General features: G+C 33.7%; 1 protein-coding gene across 1 annotated transcript; it reads right to left on the bottom strand.

The window, feature by feature from the left end:
• Positions 1-10,978: 10,978 nt before the first annotated feature.
• Positions 10,979-22,420, bottom strand: LOC131855856 (putative flavin-containing monooxygenase 2). Its single transcript, XM_059208638.1, has 6 exons — positions 21,798-22,420; positions 16,627-16,746; positions 13,002-13,242; positions 12,695-12,876; positions 12,224-12,573; positions 10,979-12,100 (listed from the first exon to the last, which is right to left on the bottom strand). The coding sequence occupies exons 1-6, from the start codon at positions 22,209-22,211 to the stop codon at positions 11,764-11,766; spliced, it is 1,644 nt and encodes a 547-aa protein (XP_059064621.1). The 5' UTR covers positions 22,212-22,420; the 3' UTR covers positions 10,979-11,763.
• Between the last annotated feature and the right edge of the window lie 4,774 nt (positions 22,421-27,194).

The following is a 27,194-nucleotide window of genomic DNA, read 5'->3' as shown; positions in this document are numbered from 1 at the left end:
ATCATTTTGGCCCAGTGTTGCTCGTTGGATATTGGTTTAGATCCAGTTTATGTTCCATATTTTATATTTTTTATCTAGTTGTATATCTTGGTTTGGAAATGTGTGTACACGTTACAATCTATCTTTTGGCTGACTTGGTGAAGATGTTTTTGTTCCAGTTTGGTATATATACATGATGATTTGTTCAAAAGAATATAGATAAGTGAGATGCATGTAAGTTGGATCATTATGAACATGCGAGTGGAGTTTGGAAGTAAGTATGTGCGAATTGATGTAAGGATGTCGATTTGAGTTACTATATCAGATGGTATTGTAGTGTAGAAGTGATAGTGGATGTAGATATAGTGATCTAGAAGGTTTGGTGGTCCGAATATTTTAGTAAGGTCAAAGATTGTGCTTTAACAGTGACTGTAATTATCATATTGAGATGATTTTTCTCATACAGTTCTTTTCTCAAAAGTTTTAAATCTATATCTTTCCCTATTGCAGTTAACTTCCGGTTTACAAGTCCTCTTTTGTATCTTGCCCTATTGCAGTTAGCTTTAGGTTTGAAAGTCCTCTTTTGTATCTTGCCCCATGCACAGTTAGCCTTTGTTTGCAAGCCTGGAGTAGTGATCTCTCTCTTTTATAAAACATTTCTATATAGTGGATTGATTATGTGAGTTGGCACTCACTGCATGTTTTTTCCTAGTTTAGGTTTTCCACATATAAAATATTGGTGTTCTTGTGTGGATGGTTTATGATGTTATTGTTTAAATCTCTTTGACATGCATATCTAAAATTAACTAGTTAAGATAAGTTTGTAATTCAGAATTTTAATTTTTGTTGATTCACCCCCCCCCCCTCCTCTCAGTATCCAGTGTGTGTTCAACTGTTCGCTTCATGACCAAAATAATATAGTGAAAGATCAATGACTATGAAGATTGCATTGCATATAAAATTAGAACTTGGAGCTTGGATAAGTGATTTCAGATGCTCAAATCATATGACAGGAGACAAAAACAAGTTCATAGACTTTGAAAAATATGATGGTGGATCAATGGAATTTATTGGTAAAAAGGCCACAACTATTTGTGGTAGAGGAACTATTTTTATTGATGGTAAGAATAAGACAAATGATGTTTATTGTGTTAAATATTTGAGATATAATCTTTTGAGTGAGAGTCAAATGGGCAATAAAGGCTACAAGCTCATATTTCATGAGTCCAGATGTGAGATCAGAAAAGGAAATTATAGAAGGTTAGTTCGAGAAGGCATAAGAATAAATGGTGGCATAAGAACAAATGGTAATGTATACTATGTGAAAGAAAACAATGGAAGTAGCTGACTATTGGTGCAGAGAAGTGAATGATAGTTATGACGAAAAAGGTTGGCACATATTAAAATTGACAACATGGTGAAGATCAGTCCTACTCATGCTATGAGAGATTTGCCAAAGATTATCAAACCTACTAGTACAATGTGCAAGGAATTTCAAATGGGAAAGAAAACAAGGAACATATTCAAGAACAGGACAAGGCCTTACAAGTTAATTAATACAGACTTAAGAAGACCTACAAGGACAAAATGACTAAATTGTGAAAGGTGTTTTATGTTTCTCATTGAAGATTAATCTAGAATGACATGGGTTACTCTCTTAAAAGAAAATTCTAAAGTATTTGATAGATTTAAGATATTCAAATCTATGGTTGAGATTCAAATATATGTTAAAACCAATTTTTTGAGGTATGATAGATGAGGAGCTTACATCAAATGAATTTGATATATTTTGTGGAAAACATGGTATTAGGTGGCAATTATTTGCACCTAGGACTCCACAAAAAAATGAAGTGGTTAAAAGAAATTAAAGAATAAAACTTATGTTAAGATGTCTAGAACAATGTTGAAATATGTTAACTTGCCTTATGTGTATTAGAAGTAAGTTATGCATACTATTGTATATATATAATGAGGTACAAGTAAGAGTAAATCATGCAAAGAAACCTTATGAGCTATGACATGAAAGATCACCTATTGTTAAGTATTTCAGGATATTTGGAAGCATACATGGTACATAAGATGAGATGAAGATGACTTGGGAAAGTTTGATGAAAGATCAAATGAAGGAATATTCTTGGGATACTCTACAAAGAGAAAGTAATGTTGATGTTACAACAAAAGGTTGAAGAAAATTGTGGAAAGTATGAATGCCAAAGTGGATGAAGAATGGAATCATGTTACACTTGAATTTGAGGTTGAGATAGAGGATGTTTTTGTTGTTAGGGTTTCAAGCAGATCCGAAGCAAATATGAACAAACAATTATATGCAGATTTAAATACAAAAGATAAAGAAATAAAATAGGACACAGATAACATAGAGATTTAACGTGGTTCACCTAGAATGGTTTACGTCCACCATACACAGTCGTCCAATCTTTCTTATTATCCAGCAAAAATAGTACATCAACCTTACAATGCCTTGAGCATCCAACCGCTTATAACATGCATTTTTAGGGCAACAAACAAAGTCAGCCTTTTTAGGGTTTAATTACAATGTCGGTTTTCATCAACAAAAAATGGCAAATTTTTTTTTTTCTTGGGGGCTGCCACCCCCAAACCCCTCGTAGAGAGCTCTGCCCACTTTCCTAGGGCCCAACCTGACCTAGGACCCTAGCGAGAATATGTGTTGAGTGTACAGTACTTTGTTGATCAGTCACCACATATCAACATTTTTTATTGCAGAAGATAAGAAATCTCTAAAAGACAAAGAATAAACAATTTCAAAAGAGAAGGAACCTAAACAAGAACCTAAGACACCTACGAAGTATGTGTGAAAGAACTATTAAGAAGATCAAATCATTGGAGACAAAGACAAAGGAGTTCAGACATGAATAAGACTTTCTAAGACTATTGAACAAGAAAACTTCTTCTTCCTATCTCATATGGAGCTTGTAGTCACATGAATCTGTCCATTTTAATTAAATGAATATTTCGTATGTATTTGATTAAAAATCCACTAGCCATCAGTTAATTAAATTAATATTTAATTAATTCATCTTCAAATTATTCTCCTATTAATTAAATAAATTATTCAATTTATTTTAGTTAATTCATTCAACCAAATTCACACTCAATTAAATGAATAAATTCTATTTATTCAATTTAATCCTCTTTCCTCTTTTAAATAAATTAAATAAAATATTTATTTAAATCATAAATCCCCTCACTTGCATTTTCCTACAAATGCAAGTTGCAATCACAAGTTGAAATAAATTAATTTTATTTTAATTAAAATCCCATTTTCCCTCACCCACCAAATCCACTTGCACTCCTAAACCCCCTTCTAGATTCTTCTAAACCCTTCCTAATTAACCTAATCCATCCCTTAATTATTGTCACATTCCTAAGCAACTTGGAGTCACTTCTCAAAGACTTCAAAGTCTTTGAAAAGCATTTAATGCTTTGTGTGTTCAACAATCTAACCTCTAAAGTCTTCCAAACCATTAATGGCTCTTACATGACCATTTATGGTTAACCCCTAACTCAACCCTCATATGACTCGTGTCTCCTCAAGCATTTATTGTTTTGACCATGGTTATCCCTTTTACCTTTGCACAAGAGTTTATCCATTGGATAAAAGCTTTATTCTTTGAATAAAGAATTTATTCACTCAACCCAACCTTGACCTTAACTCCCAAGTTAACCTTCAAGTCATGTCAAACATTTAATGCTTATTCCCTCTCCTCTCAACCTATATCATATTGACACTTGTCATCCTAGGATTGGGTTGAAATCCTTCACATGGATTTGATATCATTCAATCCTGACCCTTGTTGAGGTTACTCAATCTCAGCCATCCTTTGCTCCATTTTTCCTATAAAGAGAGCCCATTTCTTCATAATCCAGATCCTGTAAAACTTGTATACATTTAATCTATAGTTAATTTTAGAGAGCATTTAGCATAAATCACATATATTGTCATTTTGAACTAAAATAAATCTTAGTTCATTAAGTTTGTTTTACACTTGCATAACATAGTTAAAACATTCCAATCTTGAACCTCCATAAGCATCCATAGTGCAAAAAGCTGCTGAGAGCTACACTAATTTGGAACTTGGAGAGGAGAGGAACAAAGCAGAAGGAGCTAAGAGAATGTTAAAAGGCATTTGGAGATGACTTGTTGTATTTACATCCATAGTTGAATACTTTAGCATGTTTTTAGTGTCTCTTTTGATATGCCTGCTTAGATTAGTTTTTGGTTGAATAACGCTAACATTTGATCATTGTTTCTTGTGTTTTTGTGTGTTATACGACCACAAGTTTTAGTCTAACCATTGGGTATTTTGCAAAGCATCAGAGCCAAAAAAAATTGTGGAAGGTAGAAAAGATGAAGGTTGGATGAAAGCAATGAAAGAGGAGCTAACTCATATAGAAAAGAATCAAGCTTGAGAATTGGTACCTAGACCATTGGACAAGAATGTGATAGGAATAGAGTGGATGTTCCAGAATAAGCTGATTGAAGATGCATAAGTCACAAGGAACAAAGATAGACCAGTTTGTAAAGGCTATTCATAAGTTGAAGGTATAAAATTTGAGGAGACTTTTGATCCGATTGCTATGATGGATTCTATAAGTATGTTTATTGCATTTTATTCTTATAAGAACTTTAAGATATATTATATGGATGTCAAGTCAGAATTCTTGAATGGATAACTTGAAGAAGAGGTGTATATTTCAAAGTTGAAAGTTATAAACTTTTAATAGTTGTTGTGTATGTTGATGATATCATTTTTAGAGGATATGGTGGATTTTGTAATAGATTTGTAGAATAAATGCAAAAAGAATTTGAGATGTCCATGATTGGTGAGTTTATCATTTTTCCTTGGTCTTTAAGTGACACAATTAGAAGATGGTATTTTCATTTCGTAGACCAAGTATATCAAGGATATGTTGAAGAAGTTTCGTATCCAATGGAGAATTGTAAACTAGTTGGAACTCCTATGGCTACTGGTTGCAAGTTATGTAAGGATGATGGATATCTAAAATTTGATCACAAATATTATAGGTCCGTGGTTGGAGAATTGGTGTATTTGACTACTTAAAGACCAGATATTATGCATGCTATTTGTTTGGTTGCCATATATCAAGATAATCCAAAGCAATAGCATGATTAAGAAGTCAAAAGGATATTCAGATATTTGAAAGGGACTCTGGATTTTGGTTTGTAGCACAAGAAGAATGATTATTTCACTTTGAAGGAATACACAAATGTTGATTGGGCCAAATGTACTAAATGATAGAAGAAGTACAAGTAGTGGTGCATTTTTTATTTGGAGATAGATTGGTCTCTTGGTTGAGAAAAAAGAAGGATTTAGTGTTTTTATCTATAGGATAAGTAGAATATATTGTATCAATATCTTGTTGCACTCAAGTTTTGTCAATGAAGAAAACTCTCAAAGATATCAAGGTGATGTATGATGAGGCAATTTCTATTATATGTGACAATACAAGTACAATCAATATTTCAAATAATCTAGTAATGCATTCAATGACTAAACGCATCTCTATCCAGTATCATTTCTTAATAGATAATATTATAGAGAAGGAATTTAGATTAGAGTATGTGCCTACAAAGGATCAGATTATAGACATCTTTACCAAGGCATTGGAAAAGGATACTTCTGAGTATCTTCGACAAAAAATAAGGGTTACTTCCCCTCCTTCAAACTATATGCATAGAAGAGGTGCATCTTTCTAGGGAGAGATCAAAAGTTTATCTTTTGTCTCCTAGATTGTTGTGGTGGATACTCTAAATGGGAGCAATGAGGGTTGTGACTTTCTATTTGTAGGAAAATGGTTGGAAGAGAGATATACCTGTAACAGGGAGTGTTGCAGTTATCAAAGCTATACTCATTAAAGGGAAAGGTAGATTTACTATTGGGGAGAGAGTTATAGAGTTCAATACAAAAAATTACTGTTTACAATTTTCTGCCCTTTTTCCTTGATGTCGAAGGGGGAGAGAGTGCAGTAGAATGAGTTTATTGCTAGATAGTGGTACAAGTGTTGTCATCAATGACAAAGGGAAAGATTGTTGGAAACTTGAGGTGCATTGTCATTGATGTCAAACTTGTTTGGTGTTGTCATTGATGACATAATCTATTTTTGTTGTGATTGTGTGTTGAGGTGAAGAGGAATTTGGAGTTGTTCAGTTGTGTTGATGTAATATGTAGTCCCAAAATGAGTGTATAGATGTTGTTATGTTGTTTGTTGGTGATGATAAGTGAGCATGAGGTATTTCCTCAAAGGCTATAGTAGTGGAAGTTACAATATATAGGAAATATTATTTAACGTCCTTATGGAAGAATGCATTGCATTCCTTCATTTTTTATGATGATGGCTTACCGTTTTGCATATAATTTCTACTTTATGTGGATGTTGCACTATTATGTTTCCAAGTCCTCAGTTTCTTATGGTGGTTAGTTGAAATTGTGGTTGTCTACCAAGACTGGTTTGGAGAATGATTTGCATTACTCCTCTATGATTATTGAAGTGTTGCATTACAATGTTCTAGTTTAGATTTCTTGTGCTGGTTTGATCGGCAAGTGAATTTAGGTTGTTCTATGTTCGACACTATCGGTTGTTTTGGTCTCTAGTTGACTCAATTGATTTATCTTATTTGGATCATACTTTTCTATTCTAAAAATGCATTGGAATTTGAGTTAAAATCCTGATATGGAACTTGATGTGGTGTGTGTAGATCAATATTAAGTTATTTGCATTGGGTGATGATTTTTGCCCAGCTAAATGGTTAACGTGTTTCATTATTTTTCTACATGTTACATTGGATGCCAGCTTTGGAGGATTTTCTAGTGTGTGTGCTTCATTAGAATTTACTTAGGAAGATGTATTCATGTGCACTTTATAACCTAGAGTGGACCACATTGTGTATAGTTGCTTGTGGTGGATGACTTTTTGTAATTCATGCATATTCTACCTATGGTCGACCTAGTTGAGGGTTTCAATGAAAAACCTAGTATATTTATCGAAGTGTGGTTGGAATTGGATGTGAATGATATGCAAGCATATGTGAAGAAAAAAATTGTGAATTTCATTTTATGATAAGCCTTGATTCTCATACCTATAGTGTTACGATGTTCTAAGATAGTGATTGAAGTGAGATATATTTTCCCTGATATTTTTCACTTGACACGGTGTTTAAAGGACAATTTCATGATTAGGAGATATTTTTCAATTTAATTCATCATTTCCCTACACCCGTTGAAAGATAGTGAGTCCTTTTGGCAGCTTGTGCAATCTTTGTATCTTGCCTTGAGATTGTGCATCTCAGTAATGCAAATCCCTTATATCTTGTCCTAAGGTTGTGCACTTAGTTTTGCAAGTGCAATTAGGTATAGTGACATTCCTTGGCCTTGAGCCTAAAACATTGTAATAAGTTATTCATATTGCGAGTGTGATTATCACCATGGTTTTTCTCTTCTTGGGTTTTCCACGTAAATCTAGTGTTCTTTGTGTATTATTTTTCATGGTTTCATGTTTCATAAATTAACTGTGATTTTAAGTTTAAAGGATTATAAATAATTTGTTTTAAGGTTCAGATTGGTTCACCCCCCTCACTCATGTGGTGTGTTCAACAATGCAAACTTGGTATATTAATCAAGAAAGGAGAGTTAAAACTAAGTATTGGGATATAGTTTTGTGCTGATATTAACCATACATTTTCCTTCCAAGACAATAACAAACAAATCCAGAAAGCCCTTTTAAATTTCAAAGACATTATTTTCAAACGAGTACTGAAAAAGATCTCTTTAGAACCCAACCCGCCACCCTAAACTAGAGTATGGAAACTAACAGAATGGTAGGACAAAAAAGCACAAGCTATATAAAACTGATGATATAAAGTCCACATCGATGAAGAAGACATAGATCCAACAATTAGTATTGAAATAGGAGAAGGAGAAAGGGAAATATAACTCCAAAAAGATTCTAAAATACATTACTATAATCAACCTGTCAAACTATAGGAGGGAATAATTGCACATCAAATATCCCAAAATTGGTGAAGATCGAATATTATTGGAATGAGGCTATTGTGAGAATCATTGCAAAATTATTAACAAAATATAAAGAATTGTTTCCCCTGACATTCACTAAGATGAAGGGCATCAAAGAAAAAGTAGGGACTATGAAAATATAGTAAAATAAAGGTGCCAAACTAATTTGAAAATGCCCATACTGATTAAATCCTAGCATGACTTTAAGAGAGTTAAGATAGAACTAGATAAGATAATGGACAAACTAGTTGACTTGAGGACAAGTCAAAGTCTTGTTGAGGGGATGATAGTGATTAGAAAACAAGATACAGAAACTAGTCCAAAGAGATAAGTGTGTAATATGATAACAAATTTCTCGAATAGATAGCTTAGGAGATAACTAATTTTATAAAGATATCGTCTAAGGGTTGTGACCCTAATTGCTCTAGTCACTAAGTGATTGAAGTGACCAAAGATAAGAATAGAATAAAGAGATAGAGATAGAAAATAACTGGATATATACGAATGTACATTGCATATTAAGATATCAATATAAAGGATATTTTTTGTTGTCTCAATAATGTGTAAGACGTTTTCTTTCTAATTATGTACTTACACTAGATCTAGAATACATTTGATTACCACCTCAATAGGACTGAGTCTGGGGTTGTAGATTACAACTAGCAGAAATCATTTGGGAACAAAACTTATATCTGTCTCGATCAAATTTATTACTAACACAAAGTGTTGAAGACCTTTTGATCTTTTCCATGTTGATCAAAAATTCCTTGTGCCTTATTTTGTGTTCTTCCCCCTTTGCACTTGTAGCTGAACTACATTTGGGGAATGATGTCAATTAAAAACAACCATATTTATATATATTATTTATCCTATGGGCATACTTACCCCAAATATTTGGATCCCTTATGCTAATTGCAATGCTCTTGTCTCTGTTTTATATCACATATATTTTCCTATATTTGGGGGTATTTCATAATTATGATCTTCTTGTCTTTGAATGTATACTACCTTAAAAGGAAATTTCTCTTGGTTGGGGTATGCAATTACTTTTAGATTGGTTCATACATTCCTATGCATTACATTTTTTGCACACATCATGAGATTGGTTGTACACTTTTACCACACACCGTGAACTTGTTTGTGCTATAATAGTACCCTTTTTGAAGCATTCTACCAATATTACATAGCAAGCATTGAATTTTTTTTCCTTGTAATTTGTATTGCCATGAAACTCACCTAGCATAATATAACTTGCTAACCCTCATGTGACCTTCACTTTTTCATGATTACCTAGCGAACATCAAGTTTTCCTTTCTATCATTACCTCTATTATACAACAAACAATATACTTCTAAACATGACACTGCCATATTAACAAAATTTTCCTCTCATAGTTAGCATTCCATAATTATAAAAAACATTTTCACATCTATAATAAGGAATAATGGAACAAGAAAGAAATTATTTCAACCAAAGAGAAATGTAGGAGAGTTCACAACAATAAATAAAAATTTGGTGGCCTAAAAATAATAAGGAATAATAACTGGATGCAAAGTTCCATCATTGAAAATCCTAGTAAAAGTGAACTCATTAAAGAAATACTACATGATCTATAAATAAATTCTCTCGTCAATATTTTAAATGGTTGAATGAAAGAATGAAAAAACTTAGTAACACTCATGTTGTAAAGAAAAACCAAGAGAAAACTTGAATAAATCAAGAAACTTTCATACATCGACTAGGTCGGCTAACAAAAAAAGAAGAAAATTGAGGATTCACAAACCATCTAAAAGTATAAGGTGGAATAAGTAAATAATAACCTCTTCATACTCATTTTCCATGTAAGATAAAACTACCAGAAATGTTGGAGAATCTTCTCATAGCAATCACACTACCAAAGCCAAATTCAATCATTTGAAAGCTTTATACATGCCACCAAGTTGTAAAATAAAATCCTTTTAAAAGTTTATGCTACAATTGAAAGGTAAGAAAAGAGCTTCAAGTTATAAATTTCATTTTACAATGTGATCACAATTTGCATACAACAATAATAATAATCAATTATCAAATCAACACTAAATAACATCAATACTCAAAGTAAATGTTTAAAAATTTCTTTATGTAGTAAAATATAAAGAGACAAGCACTTGAATGTAGTCTTTCTATCAAAGAATAATGCATAATTCTCCTCTATAAATTTTTTAACTCAACTAATAAATAATTTGAATTATGAAAACGAGTCTAAAATATATAAACAAACTAATAACAATAACCCTTTTGTAGCTTCTCCTATGAAGCATGTTGGCACAAGCTATAGAAACAACAATAAATAAAAATGTAGAAACAAAAATCACTAAAAAATTATTAATGTGGGATTACCTGTTGACCCAAATGTGGCATCTTCATCATGGAGTGTTATTCTTATGAGTGGTGCCTATTGGGATTTATGGAGACAAAGACATTATCAAAAGTTGGATTCTATCTTGGATACATTGATTCAATGCATAGTGGGGGATGTTCTTTTGTTGTGTAGACAATGATTTTGATGGCAATTGATTTGTTCCAACCACTTATGGTTTCTTATTTCTCTTTGATCTATATATGGATTATATTTTCCTCAATCCTAGTAGATTTCCCTCTAAGAATTTAGGTTTTCTTAAGTAAATCCATTTGTCTTATAAATCATAACATTTTTCTCTTATTTATGATTAAGTTTATTGTTATTTACTCACCTGGAAAGTGTAGTTCATTAATCATCATTGCCAATTATATATTATGACTAATTATAAGGTCCAACTTTGTCTAGCTTATGAATCCCTTTCATTGGAAAATTTATATAAAAGAAACAAATATTACTAATTAAAAAAAAAAAACTAAAATGATTTGTAATCATTTTTCAAAGTAAAATAGTTTTTAAGTTCCCATAATTCTTAATACACAAAATATTTTACTAAAATAGGGGTAAAAAATTTAATCTACATAAATAAGAGATACAAAGCAAGAAGGGCTAACCGCCCAACAAAGAAGAAATCACTACACAATCCTATCTTTATCCACTAAGTGATCGAACATGTGAGACAATTCTAGAGATAATTGTCCCCTATCCACAATATTTCAACCCTGCATATGTTCAGAAGTCCCATTTGGCCAAACAATCTGCTACTCCATTCCACTCCCTAGGAATGTGAATAAAAGTAACAAATTCCAAAGTGCCACACAACCAAAGAATCTATCTAATAATCAAAGCTAAATGCCAACTGACATCATCTAGCCATTGCTCATTCGGCAAAGTCGCCACCACATAAGAATCAGATTCACAAAGAATCCTTTGCCAGCCAAGAACACAACAACGCTCCACAACATACAAAATGGCGAGAGACTCCATGAGATTATTGATATAAAAACCCTTATAAATCAAAACAATAAAAAATAAACTGATCATCTCCACAGCTATCACACCATCAATATTAATTTTCAAAACTCCATGAGGAAAAGGGATCCAATAACCCTCCCAATTTAACTTTCACAAAAGATGTCTGCATCTATTCCTCATGATCTAGCTAGCCCTCCTCACCCCACAGAAAGGAACATCTGTTTATACACGTTATATTGATGTATCACACCTAGTGCTTTACTAATGCTTATATTATGGATCTTTTGATATCGGTCAAGACAGAAGAGGGCCCATGCTCTTCATCAAAAATAGGAACTTTTAATTATCCATTCCATAATCCATGTTAGAATATGGAGAGAAAAAATCATCATACCAATTCCCTTTTCGCATTTGGTTTCTTCCCATGTCTTTACAAAGATTGTCATTATCAGTAATTTGAAAAATACAAGCTTTCCAAAACATGGGTGTGAGTCTCTTTAGATATTTTTGAAGCTCTTTTGTATTTACCTCCATTTCCCTAACACTTGGCATCACTATTTTGTTAGACAGAAAATGGGCCAACCACTGGGAACGTATTTCTGAAGACTGCAAATTTGATGAACTCTCTGAGTAGCCAAGAATTGCCATTTGAGGAATGCGCGGATGAATGAGCCCCCTGCAATAGAATAGTTTAAACTTACATCTAAGCCCACTTTCCTACTATCAATTTTTTTAATACATTTATTTCATTCTACAATTATAATCAACCATAATAAATTGGAAATAATTTTTTTCATACCTGTACAAAGAGAGTGCAGCACCTGATTTGTCAAAAGCATCTCCAAATTTTGTTGGAAGGAAAGTCTTTAATTTCTCGTTTCCATCATAACCAGTACCCAAAACAACAACATCAGCTTCCACATTTGTTCCGTCATCTAACACAATGCCCTTACTATAAAAACTCCAACTACATGATTTTCGAAAACGTATGAGACCTTCTTCTACTTTTGGAAAAAAATTATTTGGGAATGATCCAGTGTTGCAGGAAGCTATTGACTGCAGAAAACTCGCATCTGGAACAAGCCCATACTTTCTCAATGGATATTTCCAGAGCAAGGAAAGCTCTACAAATTTGGACATTGACCATCTCTGTAGAAAACATCAATAGTTTTAATTGATTGGAAGAATGATCTGAATTAGTAAATCTATGCTGAAATTGTGTTAGTAAATCTATGCTGAAATTGATGTGTAATAAAAAAATAAAAATTACCAATGGAGCGAGTATGCATGATATTGAGTTCAACAGAAAACCCTGTGCCGGTTTACCAAGTAAAAATTGTGAGAAGCGTGTGCCATACAAATATGCTAAGTGCACTCCCGAAATCAAATAATCCTCAGGAACAAACCAGTAAGGTTTTCTAAAGACCATTGTACAAGGAGGGCAATTTTCTCCTGCAAACATGAATCGATTATCTTGTACACCAAAAAGCATTTAGAATCAATTTTCTAATTTGGTTAGTTTAGAATCTACAATTGACTCAACAAAACACATATAATATTTAGAGTACTTATTATACCTTGATTTGCCTCAGCACATTCTACAGCAAAATCTATTGCTGATTTCTGATATCCAATAATCACAATTCTTTTTCCTTTGATATTTTCATAAGCATCTTTTTCATTTAAAGCAGAGTAGTCCATTGTATGCAAAACTTTTCCCTGAAATACTTCTGATCCTTTCTTTGGAGGAAACAAAGGAATTTTTGGCAGACCCCCATATTTACCAATGCATAAGATCAAGAAATCAAAATGATACCACTGCAAAGATCTCAAACAAAAACCATGTCAGTAGAGATGTAAAAACAGAGGATAAATACATTAATTCTACTACAAATAAACAATACAGAAAAAAGAGCTTTATTAAATTTAATAGTCCTAACATTAATCAATAGCAATTGCTAATTATGAATTCAGAGGCGATCCTGCACCAGTTATTCATGTCTGAGTCAAGGATTATGGTCTACAACGAGAGTTACTGAGGATTTCTATCAGATTACAGCACTTGCATTGTAGCCTAGTTCTTGCCAGTAGGTTTGCACAAGTTGTCAAGAACTGAAATTTTGGGAAAGACATAAATATTTGTAAGATATAAGTTGTTAAAAAACTAAATTCCATCCATGGCTCTGCCTTTATAAAAAAAAAATAATAATATTTCAATGGGACTACCAGAAACCGAAACTCCAACCAGCAGCACCATGAATAAAGATAACCTAGAGACTACCCATAGGTTGTCAAACAGCTGAATGAGCCAGCAGGAGTGAGTGACACATAGAATATACTTCTAACCATATTTAAAGTATAATAAATTCGATATAACTCTCAAGACGACGTAATGCAAAGTTCAAATGGTTTACTTTTATGCTTTAAATGTAACTGATGAATCAACTTGAGAGAAATACATCTTTTTGTTTTGCCAGATATCTGCTAACTTATCTTCAATAGAATAATATAGGTTATTACCACGCATAACCTGTTTAACTTCATTCCGTAAAATACATTGGGAACCCTGGATCATTTGAGTTATATTTTTTATTTTACATGCTGCAATGATGAAGTGGATATAGAACAAAATTCGGTATTGAATATTTCTGTATAACTCTTATTAACAAATGGCCAGCTCCTTAAAAAAGGATTATAAAATCAAATGCCACACAGTTTTATACATCCTAATTAAATTAAATCTCAGTAACATCTATAATAGAATATTCCTAGTCTTAATAATTCTCAAATGCAGTGACCATGTTATTTAAAAAAGATCCTTTAGAATTATTCAAGATAGTATTACACTTGACTATCTATGGAACACAGCACACATGTTATGTCAAACTACTTAAGAAGTCCTGGCACGTACAACTTATAGAGCTTTATAAAAGATACTTCAGTTTCATTGGCTCTATGAAGGGTAGGTGTATCTCAGATGGAAGGGGTGTATTTCGCATTGACAGTGAAAGACCTATCATGTCAAACAATGGCATTGATTTTATGTTTGCTTAGTATGGGTAAGGGGGGCAGGGTACACCAAGAGAAACAGTAACGTGCCACAAGTTTTGACAAGGTGTGAGATGTCTAATGACGTGGAACATAACAGGGTGCCTCTGCTTCAAGGTCTAATTGTCATAGCTATTTGTGCAGTGGAATGGTTGAGAAAGATTTTTAGATCTTGGAAAATTGAAACAGCAGTAAAAAGTATTATAGATTGTGGAAAATTGGTATTCAAGATCACATATTTAGGTATAGGTTAGTTTTTCAATCTATTTATCCAAGTATGCACCTATTGAGGAAAAGAGTAAGAGGAACATGAAGTGTGCAAGTTCTTTATGAAAAGAACTCAGACATCTTATAATCACACGTTCAGAGTTGGCAAAATAATATGTTGAGAATGATGATGGAAGGAGACACACTTTATAGGCATGCTAAGCATTCTATCGAATATACAGCATCTAGACTATGTAGGAGTTGAATGAAATGAAAACATAAGATAACAACCCTTACATTATATCGAATCAGAAAATATTGAGAGGAAAAAAACAAATTTGTTTTATTGATAACAATTTTTCAGCTCTATATAATTCATCTCAAAATCATTATTTCCATCATAATATATAATACTGTATAATATTACATGTTCTAGTAGTTACATCTAATTTATTAAGGATAATAAAATTGAAAACATAAGTATAAAAGCACTTTAAAATAGTCGAAATATGATTACATAGCTATTACATATAAAGCATGAAGATATTTAAAAATAATAATAATAATAAATGTTGCAGGAGCAAATTATAACAAAAAAACAAAACAATAGATCATACAAACTACACCTGCAATCATATAACTAACATTATTGAGCATGCACTCCTTCAATATCCCTCTGGATAATCTATGGGTATTAGGATAATTTATGGGTCAAAGTTACAAAATTATAGTTAAGATCTTTGGTGAAGATATTAATTATTTGTTTATATGTGGGAAAATTTTATGATTCCACTTTCCCATTGTGGATCAAATCTTGAACAAAATGATGTCAAATCTCTATGTGATTGATCTAGCAATAAACATAGTGTTCTTAGTAGTTGCATTGGTGCAACTATTCTCACAGTATGAAGTAGTTATTTGTTCTTCTACCAAATGTAGATCCTTCAAGAGCAATAATATAAAAAATAGAGCCATGATTTTATGTTTCTTACTAGTCCAAGATAAAGGTCTAGATTCAAGTGAAAAAACATAACGAGATATTCGAGTTTATATAATCTATTAAACCTAGTCAAAACCAATTAAAGTCTATTTAATGAACTAATTCACACATTTTCAATAGAAAAATAATATATGTCAAAGTTTTTTGAACCTTTCACATACCTTAATAGTCTCTTGGTAGCATGCCAATGAGAGTCATGTGTATCCTACACAAAACTAAGAGAAGACTCACATCCTACATTGTATCGAATCTAGTTGGAATGAGGTACATAAGGCCCCAACTAGACAACTATACAAAATAATTTCCAACTTGAAACTCACATCTTCCTTGGTAACAAATTGATAAAGACAATTACAATTACTATGCCTGTTTTCAAATTGCTAAGACAATTGCAAATACTGTATATGTTTTCATTTTAAAGAAATTCAATAAATATGTTGTATACTTTATTTGAGAAGTGAATATAACTTTTTTATTATTACAAATTTATATCAAGATCATACCTAACATTTTAAATTTGTGTTTAATTTTTTTCCTTGAGACGGACATACACGCTAAACCAGTTTCCCAGCTTCCAACCTTTTCTGACATTGTACATCCCTAAACATAGACAAATAACAGATTAGGTTGAAAAAGTTGGTTCCTGAATCGCAGAAAGTAAATCATTTAATCACTAGTAAAAATCTGCCTGGGCGGCCTGAATTAGTAAAAGTTTGGTAGAATCCCATTTAAACCCCACCTCTTGTATATACTACACCTACAGATCTACACAGCTACCCTATATTTCATCTCAATTCCTGATCTTCCTAAAAACCCAAAATAAATACTTTTGTAAAACACAATTTGAAATAGATTCATAGACAAGGAAAAATAAATCCATAAATATAATCGATGGTGGATACTAGATGCCAAAAAGTAACATGTGTTTTAAGGTTACAAATGACCACCTCGATGATTTCTCCATTGCAATTGTGCACACCAACATCCCAAACCTCTCCGTCATCATAAGCGCCTCCATTCTTACCCCACAATCCTGTAGAATTTTGAACCTGACCTATCCTCTCTGAACCAACTGATTAGCAAAAAATAACAACAAAAAGAAGAAAACACCAATATCTTTATTGAAGCTTAATTAAAAAAATTACATAGAGGCTGTATATATAAAGAATTTGCAGTCTAGAAGAATAAATAATAACTGCAGTTCTAAATATATTCCTAGCTTTGCATGGAAAGCTACTAAGGCTCTCAAACTAAAAAAAGCAAACTGCTCCCTAAATTAAGAATACAATAAGTGCATGCACAACATGCTTTATTTACTAAAAAACAAACTCATGCAAAAAGCAAAACTAAAAATAGTCCTAAGGATTCATGCATGTTGGAGTACATGCTTTATTTGCATGAATAAACAAAAAAACTATTAACTAAAAATAGCTTATGCATGGTGATGAATGGATAGCTTCATGTCCAAACTGGAGTTGCATGGAGCTGCATGCTAGAGCAGCATCACTTATCAACATACTCCCCCTTGATGCTGAGAGGGCTAACAATCTTATCTCGTAGTGCTATAAACTGAGCTTTCGCAACCACTTTGGTGAATATATCTGCTAGCTGATCCTGGGTGTTGATGTGCTTCAATTCGACATCCTTCTTTTGCACCAAATCTCGTATGAAGTGATATTTCAAATCAAAATGCTTTGTTCTGCTGTGATAAACCAGATTCTTAGCTAACTTGATGGCACTCACATTGTCACAATAAATTACTATAGGCTGAATTTGTTTTTCTCCAATTTCTTCCAAAACTTTTCTGAGCCAAAGGGCTTGTGTACCTGCTGAGGTAATTGCAACATACTCTGCTTCTGTAGATGAGAGGGCAACAATACTTTGTTTTTTCGAGCTCCTGGTAATCAAACCAGAATCAAAAGAAAAACAATTTCCAGGTGTAGATTTACGGTCATCCATACTACCTCCCCAATCTGAATCACTAAAGCCTACAAGATTGAACTTTTCAGAAGAGTAGTAATGAATACCAAAACTTGAATTCCCTTTCACATACCTCAAAATCCTCTTGGCTGCCTTCATATGTATTTCAGATGGATTTGTCATATACTTTGAAACAAGTGAAACTGAATAAGCAATATCTGGCCTCGTGTGGGTTAGAAACATCAAGCTCCCCACAATACTTCTGTAAGTTGTCTCATCAACTAAATCAGCACCATCATCTCTACATAACAAATCTCCATGAGCACTTGGAGTGGACGCAGGGTTACAATCAGTCATATTAAATTTCTTCAGCATATCTTGTGCATACTTTGTTTGACAAATGAAAATCTCATCCTTACTTTGATAAACCTCCATTCCTAGAAAATATTTCATTAGACCAAGATCTTTCATCTCAAATTCTTTCATCATAGCAGCTTTGAATTCATCTTTCATCTTAGAACTACTACCCATATACAAAAGATCATCAACATACAAACTTATGATGAGAATATCAGTACCTTCTTGTTTGTAGTATAGGGTAGGATCACTCTTACTTCTCTGGAAGCCATTCTCCTAAAAGTATCCATCAATCCTGGCATACCACGCTCTTGGTGCTTGCTTGAGGCCATACAAAGCCTTCTTCAACTTGTAGACATAATTATCTTTTCCTTCCACTTCAAAACCTTGTGGCTGCTCCACATATACTTCCTCTTCTAAGTACCCATTCAAGAAGGCACTTTTCACGTCCATATGATGTATGCTCCACTTCTTCTGAGCTGCTAATGAAATCAACATTCGTATGGTCTCTTGTCTTGCTACTGGTGCAAATGTCTCTTCATAGTCAACTCCATATTTCTGTGTGAAGCCTTTAGCAACTAATCTTGCCTTGTGTCTTTCAACACTCCCATCACTATTAAATTTGGTCTTGTAGACCCATTTGGTGCCAATCCTTTTTTTGTCATGTGGAAGTTCTGTTAACTCCCAAGTGTCATTCCTGTGAATGGAATCCATCTCTTCTTCCATGGCTTTCACCCAAACTTCATTAGTACATGCATCTTCAAGACATGATGGTTCAAAATCAGCCTTGGCTAATAAAGCAAAATTCATTGTCTCACCTATTGGGTTTTCTTCATGTACTTGATTTCCACTCTTTTGGTAGATATCACTCAATCTCCTTACTTTCCTTGTAGAACTTGGAGAAGAAGCTGGACTTGAACTTGGTACAAAAGTACTTGATGAAGGATTGCTTGGTGGAGTTAAACCACTGGATATAGAAACATTAGATGGCTGCTCATGATCAATATCAGCAATTATATCATCATTCAAAATAGATTTTAGCTTCTCAACATGGCCTTTTTTATGACCATAAACTCCCCCTTCATCAAAAATCACATCTCTTGAGACAATAAGCTTGTTAGTGAGGGGATTATACAATCTATAAGCCTTGCTTTTCTAACTATACCCAATAAAAATACATGACTCACTCTTTGCATCTAACTTCTGTCTATTCTGATCCGGTACATGCACATAAGCCAAACAACCAAAAACTTTGAAATGATTAACATTAGGCCTTTTACCATACCAAGCTTCATAAGGAGTCCTCTTTTCTAGTGTACTGGTGGGGCTACGGTTGAGGATGTACACCGCTGTAGCAACTCCATCTCCCCAATAAGAATTGCTCAATCCCTTGGTTTGTAACATGCACCTTGCCATTTCAACCACAGTACGATTCTTCCTTTCAGCTACTCCATTCTGTTGAGGTGTGTATGCAGTAGTAAGTTGCCTCTTGGTGCCATTAAAATCACAATAATTTTGGAAAGCCTTTGAGCAAAATTCTCCTCCACGATCAGTCCTTAAACATTTGATCTTGCACCCTTTCTCATTTTCCACAAGGGCTTTAAACTTCTTGAATGTATCCAAGGCTTCATCTTTGGCCTTCAAAAAATATACCCAACAATTTCGTGAGTAATCATCAATAAAAGTGATGAAATATGATGACTTACCCAAACTCTTAGTCTGCATAGGACCACATATATCTGAATGAACAAGCTGAAGTGGGTGATGAGCCCTCCATGCATTGCCCTTTGGAAAATTTTCTCTTGCATGCTTTCCTTTAGCACAACCTTCACAAACCTCCTTGTGTTCCTCAACCTTGGGCAAACCAAAAACTAATGCATGTGAGGTTAGAAACTTCAAACTATGAAAATTTAAATGCCCATACCTGAGATGCCATAACCAACTTGAATCCTCATAAGCCATATTTGCCAAACTGTTGTTACGTTCACCAAACCTCAAAGGGAACATCATATTTCTTGTCATAGGAACAACAGTGATCACCCTATTATCCTTATTCTTATCATAGATAGTACAAGTCTTATTCTCAAAGACTACTTTATAATTTTTCTCACATAGCTGCCCAACACTTAACAAATTGTGCTTCAATTGTGGAGTATAATAAATATCATGAATATTCTTTATACCTTCTTTTGTTTGGACCTCCATAGCTCCTTTGGCAGCAACCTCCAATGATTTATCATCATCAAGCTGGATCTTGGATTTGAAACTTCCATCCTTTGTTGAGAACAACTTCTCATTCCCTATCATATGGTTAGAGCATCCAGAATCTAGGTACCAAACATCTTTACTAGTATTTTCACCCTTGGCATAAGATAAAAATAAGTGATCACGAGGATTGTCACTACTTTCTTGAGCATAGTTAGCACTTTTACCTTCTTTCAATCTGCATTCTCTTTCAAAGTGGCCATACCTATTACAATGGTAACATTGAACATTTCTCTTATCAAATCTGCCTCTACCTCTTCCTCTGAAACCACCACTTCCTCTTGAGCCACCTCTTCCTCTACCTCTTGAAGAATTTTGGCTTTGCCCTTTACCTTGGCCTTGATTGATTTTGGCACTACTACTGCTTGTATCTTCATCTTTTGTGATTAGCAATTTAGAGGAAAACGCTTTCTCTACACCTTCAAAAGAATCTTTCAATCTTTCTTCATGAGAGATCAGGGATCCAACCAGTTGATCAAACTGTAGTTTTGTCAAATCCTTGCTTTCTTCTATGATTATTGCTACATGATTCCATCTGGGTGTCAAAGATCTCAACACCTTTTTAATCAAAACTTCATTGCTTACAATTTCTCCAAGTGTAGCCATTTTATTGACTACATCTTTGACTCTGACACAATAATCACTTATACTTTCAGCTTCTTGCATCTTCAAATTCTCGAACTCTCGCTTCAATGTCTGAAGCTTTACCACTTTAACTTGATCACTACCCTGGTAAGCTTCTTGTAGAGTCTTCCAGGCATCTTTGGCAGTTGTTGCTCCTGATATTCTTGGAAATAAGCTCTTATCAAGAGCTATCTGAATGTGAAACAAAGCTTGAGCATTCTTTTTCCTTGCTTCCTTTCTTGCTGTTCTTTCATTGGCTGTAAGGGCATTCCAATCAGTTGGCTCTTCATAACCTAATTCAATAATCTCCCACAAATCTTTTCCAATCAAAAAGGTCAGCATCTTAATGCACCAATAATCATAATCATTCCCATCAAATTCTGGAATGGGCATATGGTTAGAATTCGACATGATTAACTTTGGTGAAATTCCAACAATAAAACTTTAACCCAAAACAATTTTACCTGCTCTGATACCACTTGTAGAATTTTGAACCTGACCTATCCTCTCTGAACCAACTGATTAGCAAAAAATAACAACAAAAAGAAGAAAACACCAATATCTTTATTGAAGCTTAATTAAAAAAATTACATAGAGGCTGTATATATAAAGAATTTGCAGTCTAGAAGAATAAATAATAACTGCAGTTCTAAATATATTCCTAGCTTTGCATGGAAAGCTACTAAGGCTCTCAAACTAAAAAAAGCAAACTACTCCCTAAATTAAGAATACATTAAGTGCATGCACAACATGCTTTATTTACTAAAAAACAAACTCATGCAAAAAGCAAAACTAAAAATAGTCCTAAGGATTCATGCATGCTGGAGTACATGCTTTATTTGCATGAATAAACAAAAAAACTATTAACTAAAAATAGCTTATGCATGGTGATGAATGGATAGCTTCATGTCCAAACTGGAGTTGCATGGAGCTGCATGCTAGAGCAGCATCACTTATCAACAAATCCAGCAGATGCACCGCTTTCTTTCCCACTATATCGAATTTCCACCACTTTGGTATTGAACTGAATGCAATCCAGCAGCCCAAATTGGTTTGCATAACTATTAAAGTAATCCATAACCTGGGAGTGATTGGGTAAAAGGGTGGTCACATGGCTTGGCCATAGAAAATCGGTGAATTGGTAGGCAGGACGAGGGGTTTGCAGTTTTGTTGATGCAAATGTTTCTCTCCACACTCCCCCTATTCCTTCTTTGGCTTCAAAGACAATGGGTTTCAGGCCTATACTGAGTAAATATTTAGTTACTAGAATCCCACTCAATCCTGCTCCCACAATACCCATCTTCTTTTGCCTATAGTCATTAGAACTCTCTCCTTCCTGCAATGAACCCCCTTTGGAACTAGCCATGACCGTAGGTTACTAAAGAAAACCGGAGAAACTTGTTATATGGTTTGAGTGCTTCTAGAATAGCAATAGTGGAATAATGGGTATGAATGAATAAATCAGCGTTTACACCTACTTTCAATTGACTTCCTTGCACTAAGAAAATAATGTCACACAATCATTTAGAAAATAATATTGGAAATATTAAAAATGGGTGAAAAAATATATACAAGATCTCTAAGCGATTAGTGAAATGGAAGAATCCTCATCATCCGATTTGCTCTAAGATTTTGAAACTAAAACGAATACAACACGATGCCACGTTGATCTTCATCACATGCATTACGATTTATTTGGTTTCGGGTAATCACTCTTTTGATCTAATCACCTTGATTTGGAGTAGATTTGAATGCAGGAAATTAAATTGAGACTTTATTGACCCTCCAGTAGCTGTCAGCTCTTTTTGTATTGAATAATTCTATACATAAATCTGAAAAACTGTGTTATTGACGAAATGATAATACAATACAGTACAAGGCAGCAACCTTTTTCCCAAATGGAACATGGAAAGATAATTGGCTTTTCAGACAGAGAAAGACAAAGGGGTCCATCAACAGTAACAGATAATTCTAAATCCTTTCAATAGCTTGTGGCATCCTCCAAATCATATATTTAAACCTTTTCCCCCGTCTCCAAATGAGGTGATAATATTGCATTTGACAAATTTAGTAGCATTCTGAATTTGAGGACAGGAGCTTAATGGTGACTGGTTAGAAGCAATCAGGTTGAGCTTTTAATTAGTTGAAAAGATAATGAAAGTATCACTCCACGTTTCCATTGTTCACAATAAACATTGAATAAAGTAAAATATGATGCCGCATTGGAGTTGTTATATATAGATGGCATATGGCTAATGTTAATAACCTAATACCGATTATAATGTTCATGATTTCTGAAATTGAAATGAAAAGAAAAGTTTTAAACAACTTTGCATGTGATGAATATCAATGTGACATCGTGTGCTATTTATTTTAGTTTTAAAGTCTTAGAGCATAATCAGGATTCTTTTTTTTTTTTCTTTTTGTTTTTTTTTTTGATAAAAGTGAATGAGACCACTAAAATTATATTAATTATATATATTTTGTACATGGTGATTGGTTCAAAGAGCACTGAGGGGAAAGAACCAGTAAGAAAACCCTTCAGTTTTGCTTAGAAACATAAGCCTACCTACCTAATACAATAACCCATATGCAGCCCAATATACCTTGATTACATTCTCAATTACATTAGATATAAAGAAAGCTTTTACAGAAAGCTTGAATTAGTAATTTTGTAGAGAGGATATCATCCCAAAAATGCAGCGAAGTTCAGTGGCATCCCCAAACATTAATCCACTTATGCACCACATGAGTCCAAATATCCGCAGAGAACAAAAAACACAATGAAGAGGGAACCAAGGAGAAGTAGACCTAACAATATGAAAATGGTTAGCATACATAAACCAATCCACATAAGGAGCAGCAGAAGATGGAGACAACCTTCAGGAAATAGGGTGAAACCAATCCATATAATGATCCATAGAAGTAGCCAAACGAGTAACAACATGACAAGGAGCCATTTACCCCACCCAAAACACTGCATTTTCCAATTTCTCAGAAGAATCCACAACCCACCAATTTTGCCCAATAGATTCCACATCCTGCTAAGCATTGCATAATCCAAAAAAAGAAACAAACAAATATGAGCCATACCTGAACACCCATCCAAGATATATAACAAAGCAGGGGTTATCATTATATGATTATCAGAATATCATAAGAAGAGAATACCCATCCAGATAACACCTCTGAATGATGAAAAAAACGCTTCACATACAGCAAACCCAATCAATGGAGCAAATGACTCACCAACATTATACCCGCAAAGTATAAAGATTCATTCAATAGACCAATGCGCAGAACGTGAAACCCAAAAATCATGACACAATCACCCACCATTGCCTGCAAGAAAACATGATTGGCATAAAAGGCAGAGCATGTACTTAAGCTGAACCCCAACATCTAATGATTACCATAGAAAGCAATATAAACCAGTCCCAATAAACCAAAAAGAAACAATGCAACCAACTATCATGATGGAAGAGCTAAAAACTTCCAAATCTGCCAATCGTACATAGAACACAACCTCAATCACCAAACGGGAACAAAAAGAAACCAAAACCAAGCAACCCCAACCACCCAAAGTGCAAAAAACTATCAAACCAATGTTGGCTAGTCTCATAAACTACCACCCTCCATCCTTAAAAACGGCTCCACTTCTAGGAATGGCTATAACTAAGGTGTTGTCATAAGGCAAGGTAGCACCCCCCTTATAGACATTCAAAGAAGTAAACTCCGCATAAGGCAAGGAAAATTTCCAAGGCTAACACCAAAAACCTCCCTTCAAAATGGGGAGATTCTCCCAATAAATATCAATAACAACGGTATTATTCCAAAGGCAAACACCCTCGTTATAGGCACTTACGAAAGAACAGCCACATCAAGAAGGAATTTAAAGATAGAATTTTCGTACATGAGATAGGAAAGTCTGAGAGTGCAAGTTCTATGTGGTCTGCACCATCACTAACAACCTTATTTGCAAGAAAATCTACAAACACATTAATTTCTCTAAAGAAGTGAGAAATCGAGAAAGTGGAGAAGCCATTAAGTTGAAGAAGAATGTGCTCCAAAAGGTACTGCAAATGCCAAGAAACACATTTTTTGGCAACAACCACCTGACAGACAAGCATTGAATCCCCTTCAATAAGAATATCCTTGATATTTAGAGAATGAGCCAGATCAAGACCAAAGGATAGAGCCTGAAATTCAGCCATGTTGTTAGTGCCATAACCAATGTATTTGCCAATTGCCTTGACAATTTTTGAAGAATGGTCAAAGATAATTACCCCAATCCCAGACTTTCCCAGATTGCCCTTAGAGGCCCCATCAAACTGAAGTTTGAAAGAAGGAAAAGGGGGAGGACTCCACTTAGCCATCTTTCACTTAAAATGCGAAGAAAAAACATCTGAAATAGCCCCATGAGAAGGCACTAAATGCAGAGAGGGCCACCTCCAAGTAACCCAGTTATCCCAATGGGAAAAGGTTGTTAGTCGCCCTAAATTTTTGTGAATGAAAAAAAGCACTACTTCACTAATGGAGGCTTGGATTTTACCTATGACGTTTGTCAAAGACGTAGACTTATGATTAAAAATTCTTGAATTCCTTTCAAGCCACAGATTCCAAATCACCAAAGATGGAGCAACTATCCACAAAGATGAATAGAATGAAGCGGGAAACAATAGGGGCCAGGATTGAAATTGTGAAAGTAGAGTTGAGCAAAGAGTAGAAGACCATCCTAACATACCAAACAACCAATACCAACACTCAGAGGCAAAGGGACAAAGCAAGAAGAGGTGATCCACCGATTCCATGCAATAACCACAAAAAACACAAGGAAAAACTGTCGTAATCCCAAGCCTATCCAGATGCATTCCAGTGAGGATTCTATCTTGAACTGCTAACCAGGCAAAAGCCCTTGCTTTTGGAAGACAAGCAGAATGCTAGAATAGCTTAGTAGGCCAGCAGGCAGATACAGGGGTCTCCTTGCCTAATACCCTGGGAGGAGGCAAAAAACCCGAGGGAGTCCCATTAATCAATACTGAGAAGAAAGCGGAGGATATACATGAATAGATCCACTTAAGGGTATGTGCAAGATCATGGTGTGCCAAAACAGGCCCTTAAGTGGCAATGAAATTTTAAAAAATCAGAGTTTTGCAACTTGACATGAAAAATTGAATAAGTTATGAACATTATTTTTAAAATATGTAAGAAGAGAATCTATAGGAAATTGAATGTAGTTTCTAAGCTACTACTTGTTTTTTGAAAAAAAAAAATTCTATTTGATGAAAATTTCAAATTTCAATGCAGTGGTACAAAAATTTCAGGAAAAAGATAAGAAGTAGGTGTATGTCTGACCACCCTAATCACAATCAAATCATAATATTTTTTTATAAGATTTATAATATAAGTATTAGACTCATGTCCGGATGTGACACATATTTTTTTATAATTTTTTATAAAGTAAATAATTATTTATGAAATTTTTACTACAGCTTTTCAAAAATCCAGAAACTCGTACGTCTGACCACCTTAACTTGGTCAAAACCTTATGAAATTCAATTTTTTTTAATTTTTCCGTATAGTAGATGAAGCATAGGATGTGACGCATGTTTCAAATTCAAAAAATGTTATGCGGTTTGAAAGTTATGAGTATTTTTCAATCAGTTCATCAATCAGGACTTTTGTCAGAATTCAATTAGAAAATAAATAATAATTAGTTATTAAAGTCAAAATAAGACAAGCCTTATATTGTTGGAAAGCTGAGAACGTCCTTAAAAAACCCTTTTCATTTAATTAATTTTGGCTATAAAAAAAGTCGTCAGCCACTAGTGTAAAGTCTGGAAAATCAACGAATACTGAAAAACACGTTTTTTCAGTTGACTTTCCAGGCTTGTCACTTCCAAGCCAAATCCCAAAGCAAACCCGAACCAAAATATGGAGGGAAAAATTTATGTTTTAAAATCAGATATCGGATAAAATCAGATATCAAATTTTATTGGATAAAATCGGATATTTGATAAAATCGGATATCAGATTTTATTGGATAAAATCGGATATCAGATTTTATTGGATAAAATCGGATATCCGATTTTTGAAAAAATAAAAAAATATATTTTAGTAAATTGGGCATAACTTTTGCGTTTTATATCGGAATTTTGATTTTTTGCAGGCGTTGGAAAGGTAATTAAGAGCTCTATGATATGGAATAGGTATATTTTAAATTTATTGTTTTAAAAAATAATTATAATTCATTTAAATTCATCCTTCATTTTTAAAACATAAAAAACTCATGACTTTTTCATATGATTTCTCTATTGCATGAATTTTTGTAACAATCATCTCAAAATAA

Source organism: Cryptomeria japonica, chromosome 7 (genome assembly GCF_030272615.1).
Source record: "Cryptomeria japonica chromosome 7, Sugi_1.0, whole genome shotgun sequence".
Taxonomy (NCBI): Eukaryota; Viridiplantae; Streptophyta; class Pinopsida; order Cupressales; family Cupressaceae; genus Cryptomeria; species Cryptomeria japonica.
This window is presented reverse-complemented; position numbering and strand designations above follow the sequence as displayed.

Bases quoted from the DNA above. Each gene is read 5' to 3' on its own strand.
- LOC131855856 (XM_059208638.1), bottom strand. From the start codon at position 22,211: ATGGCTAGTTCCAAAGGGGGTTCATTGCAGGAAGGAGAGAGTTCTAAT. The intron at 16,747-21,797 runs TGATGCTGCTCT...TAATCAGTTGGT, and splicing joins CTGCTGGATTTGTTGATAAG to TCAGAGAGGATAGGTCAGGT. The intron at 13,243-16,626 runs GTGGTCATTTGT...AGATCTTTGCAG, and splicing joins GCAATGGAGAAATCATCGAG to TGGTATCATTTTGATTTCTT.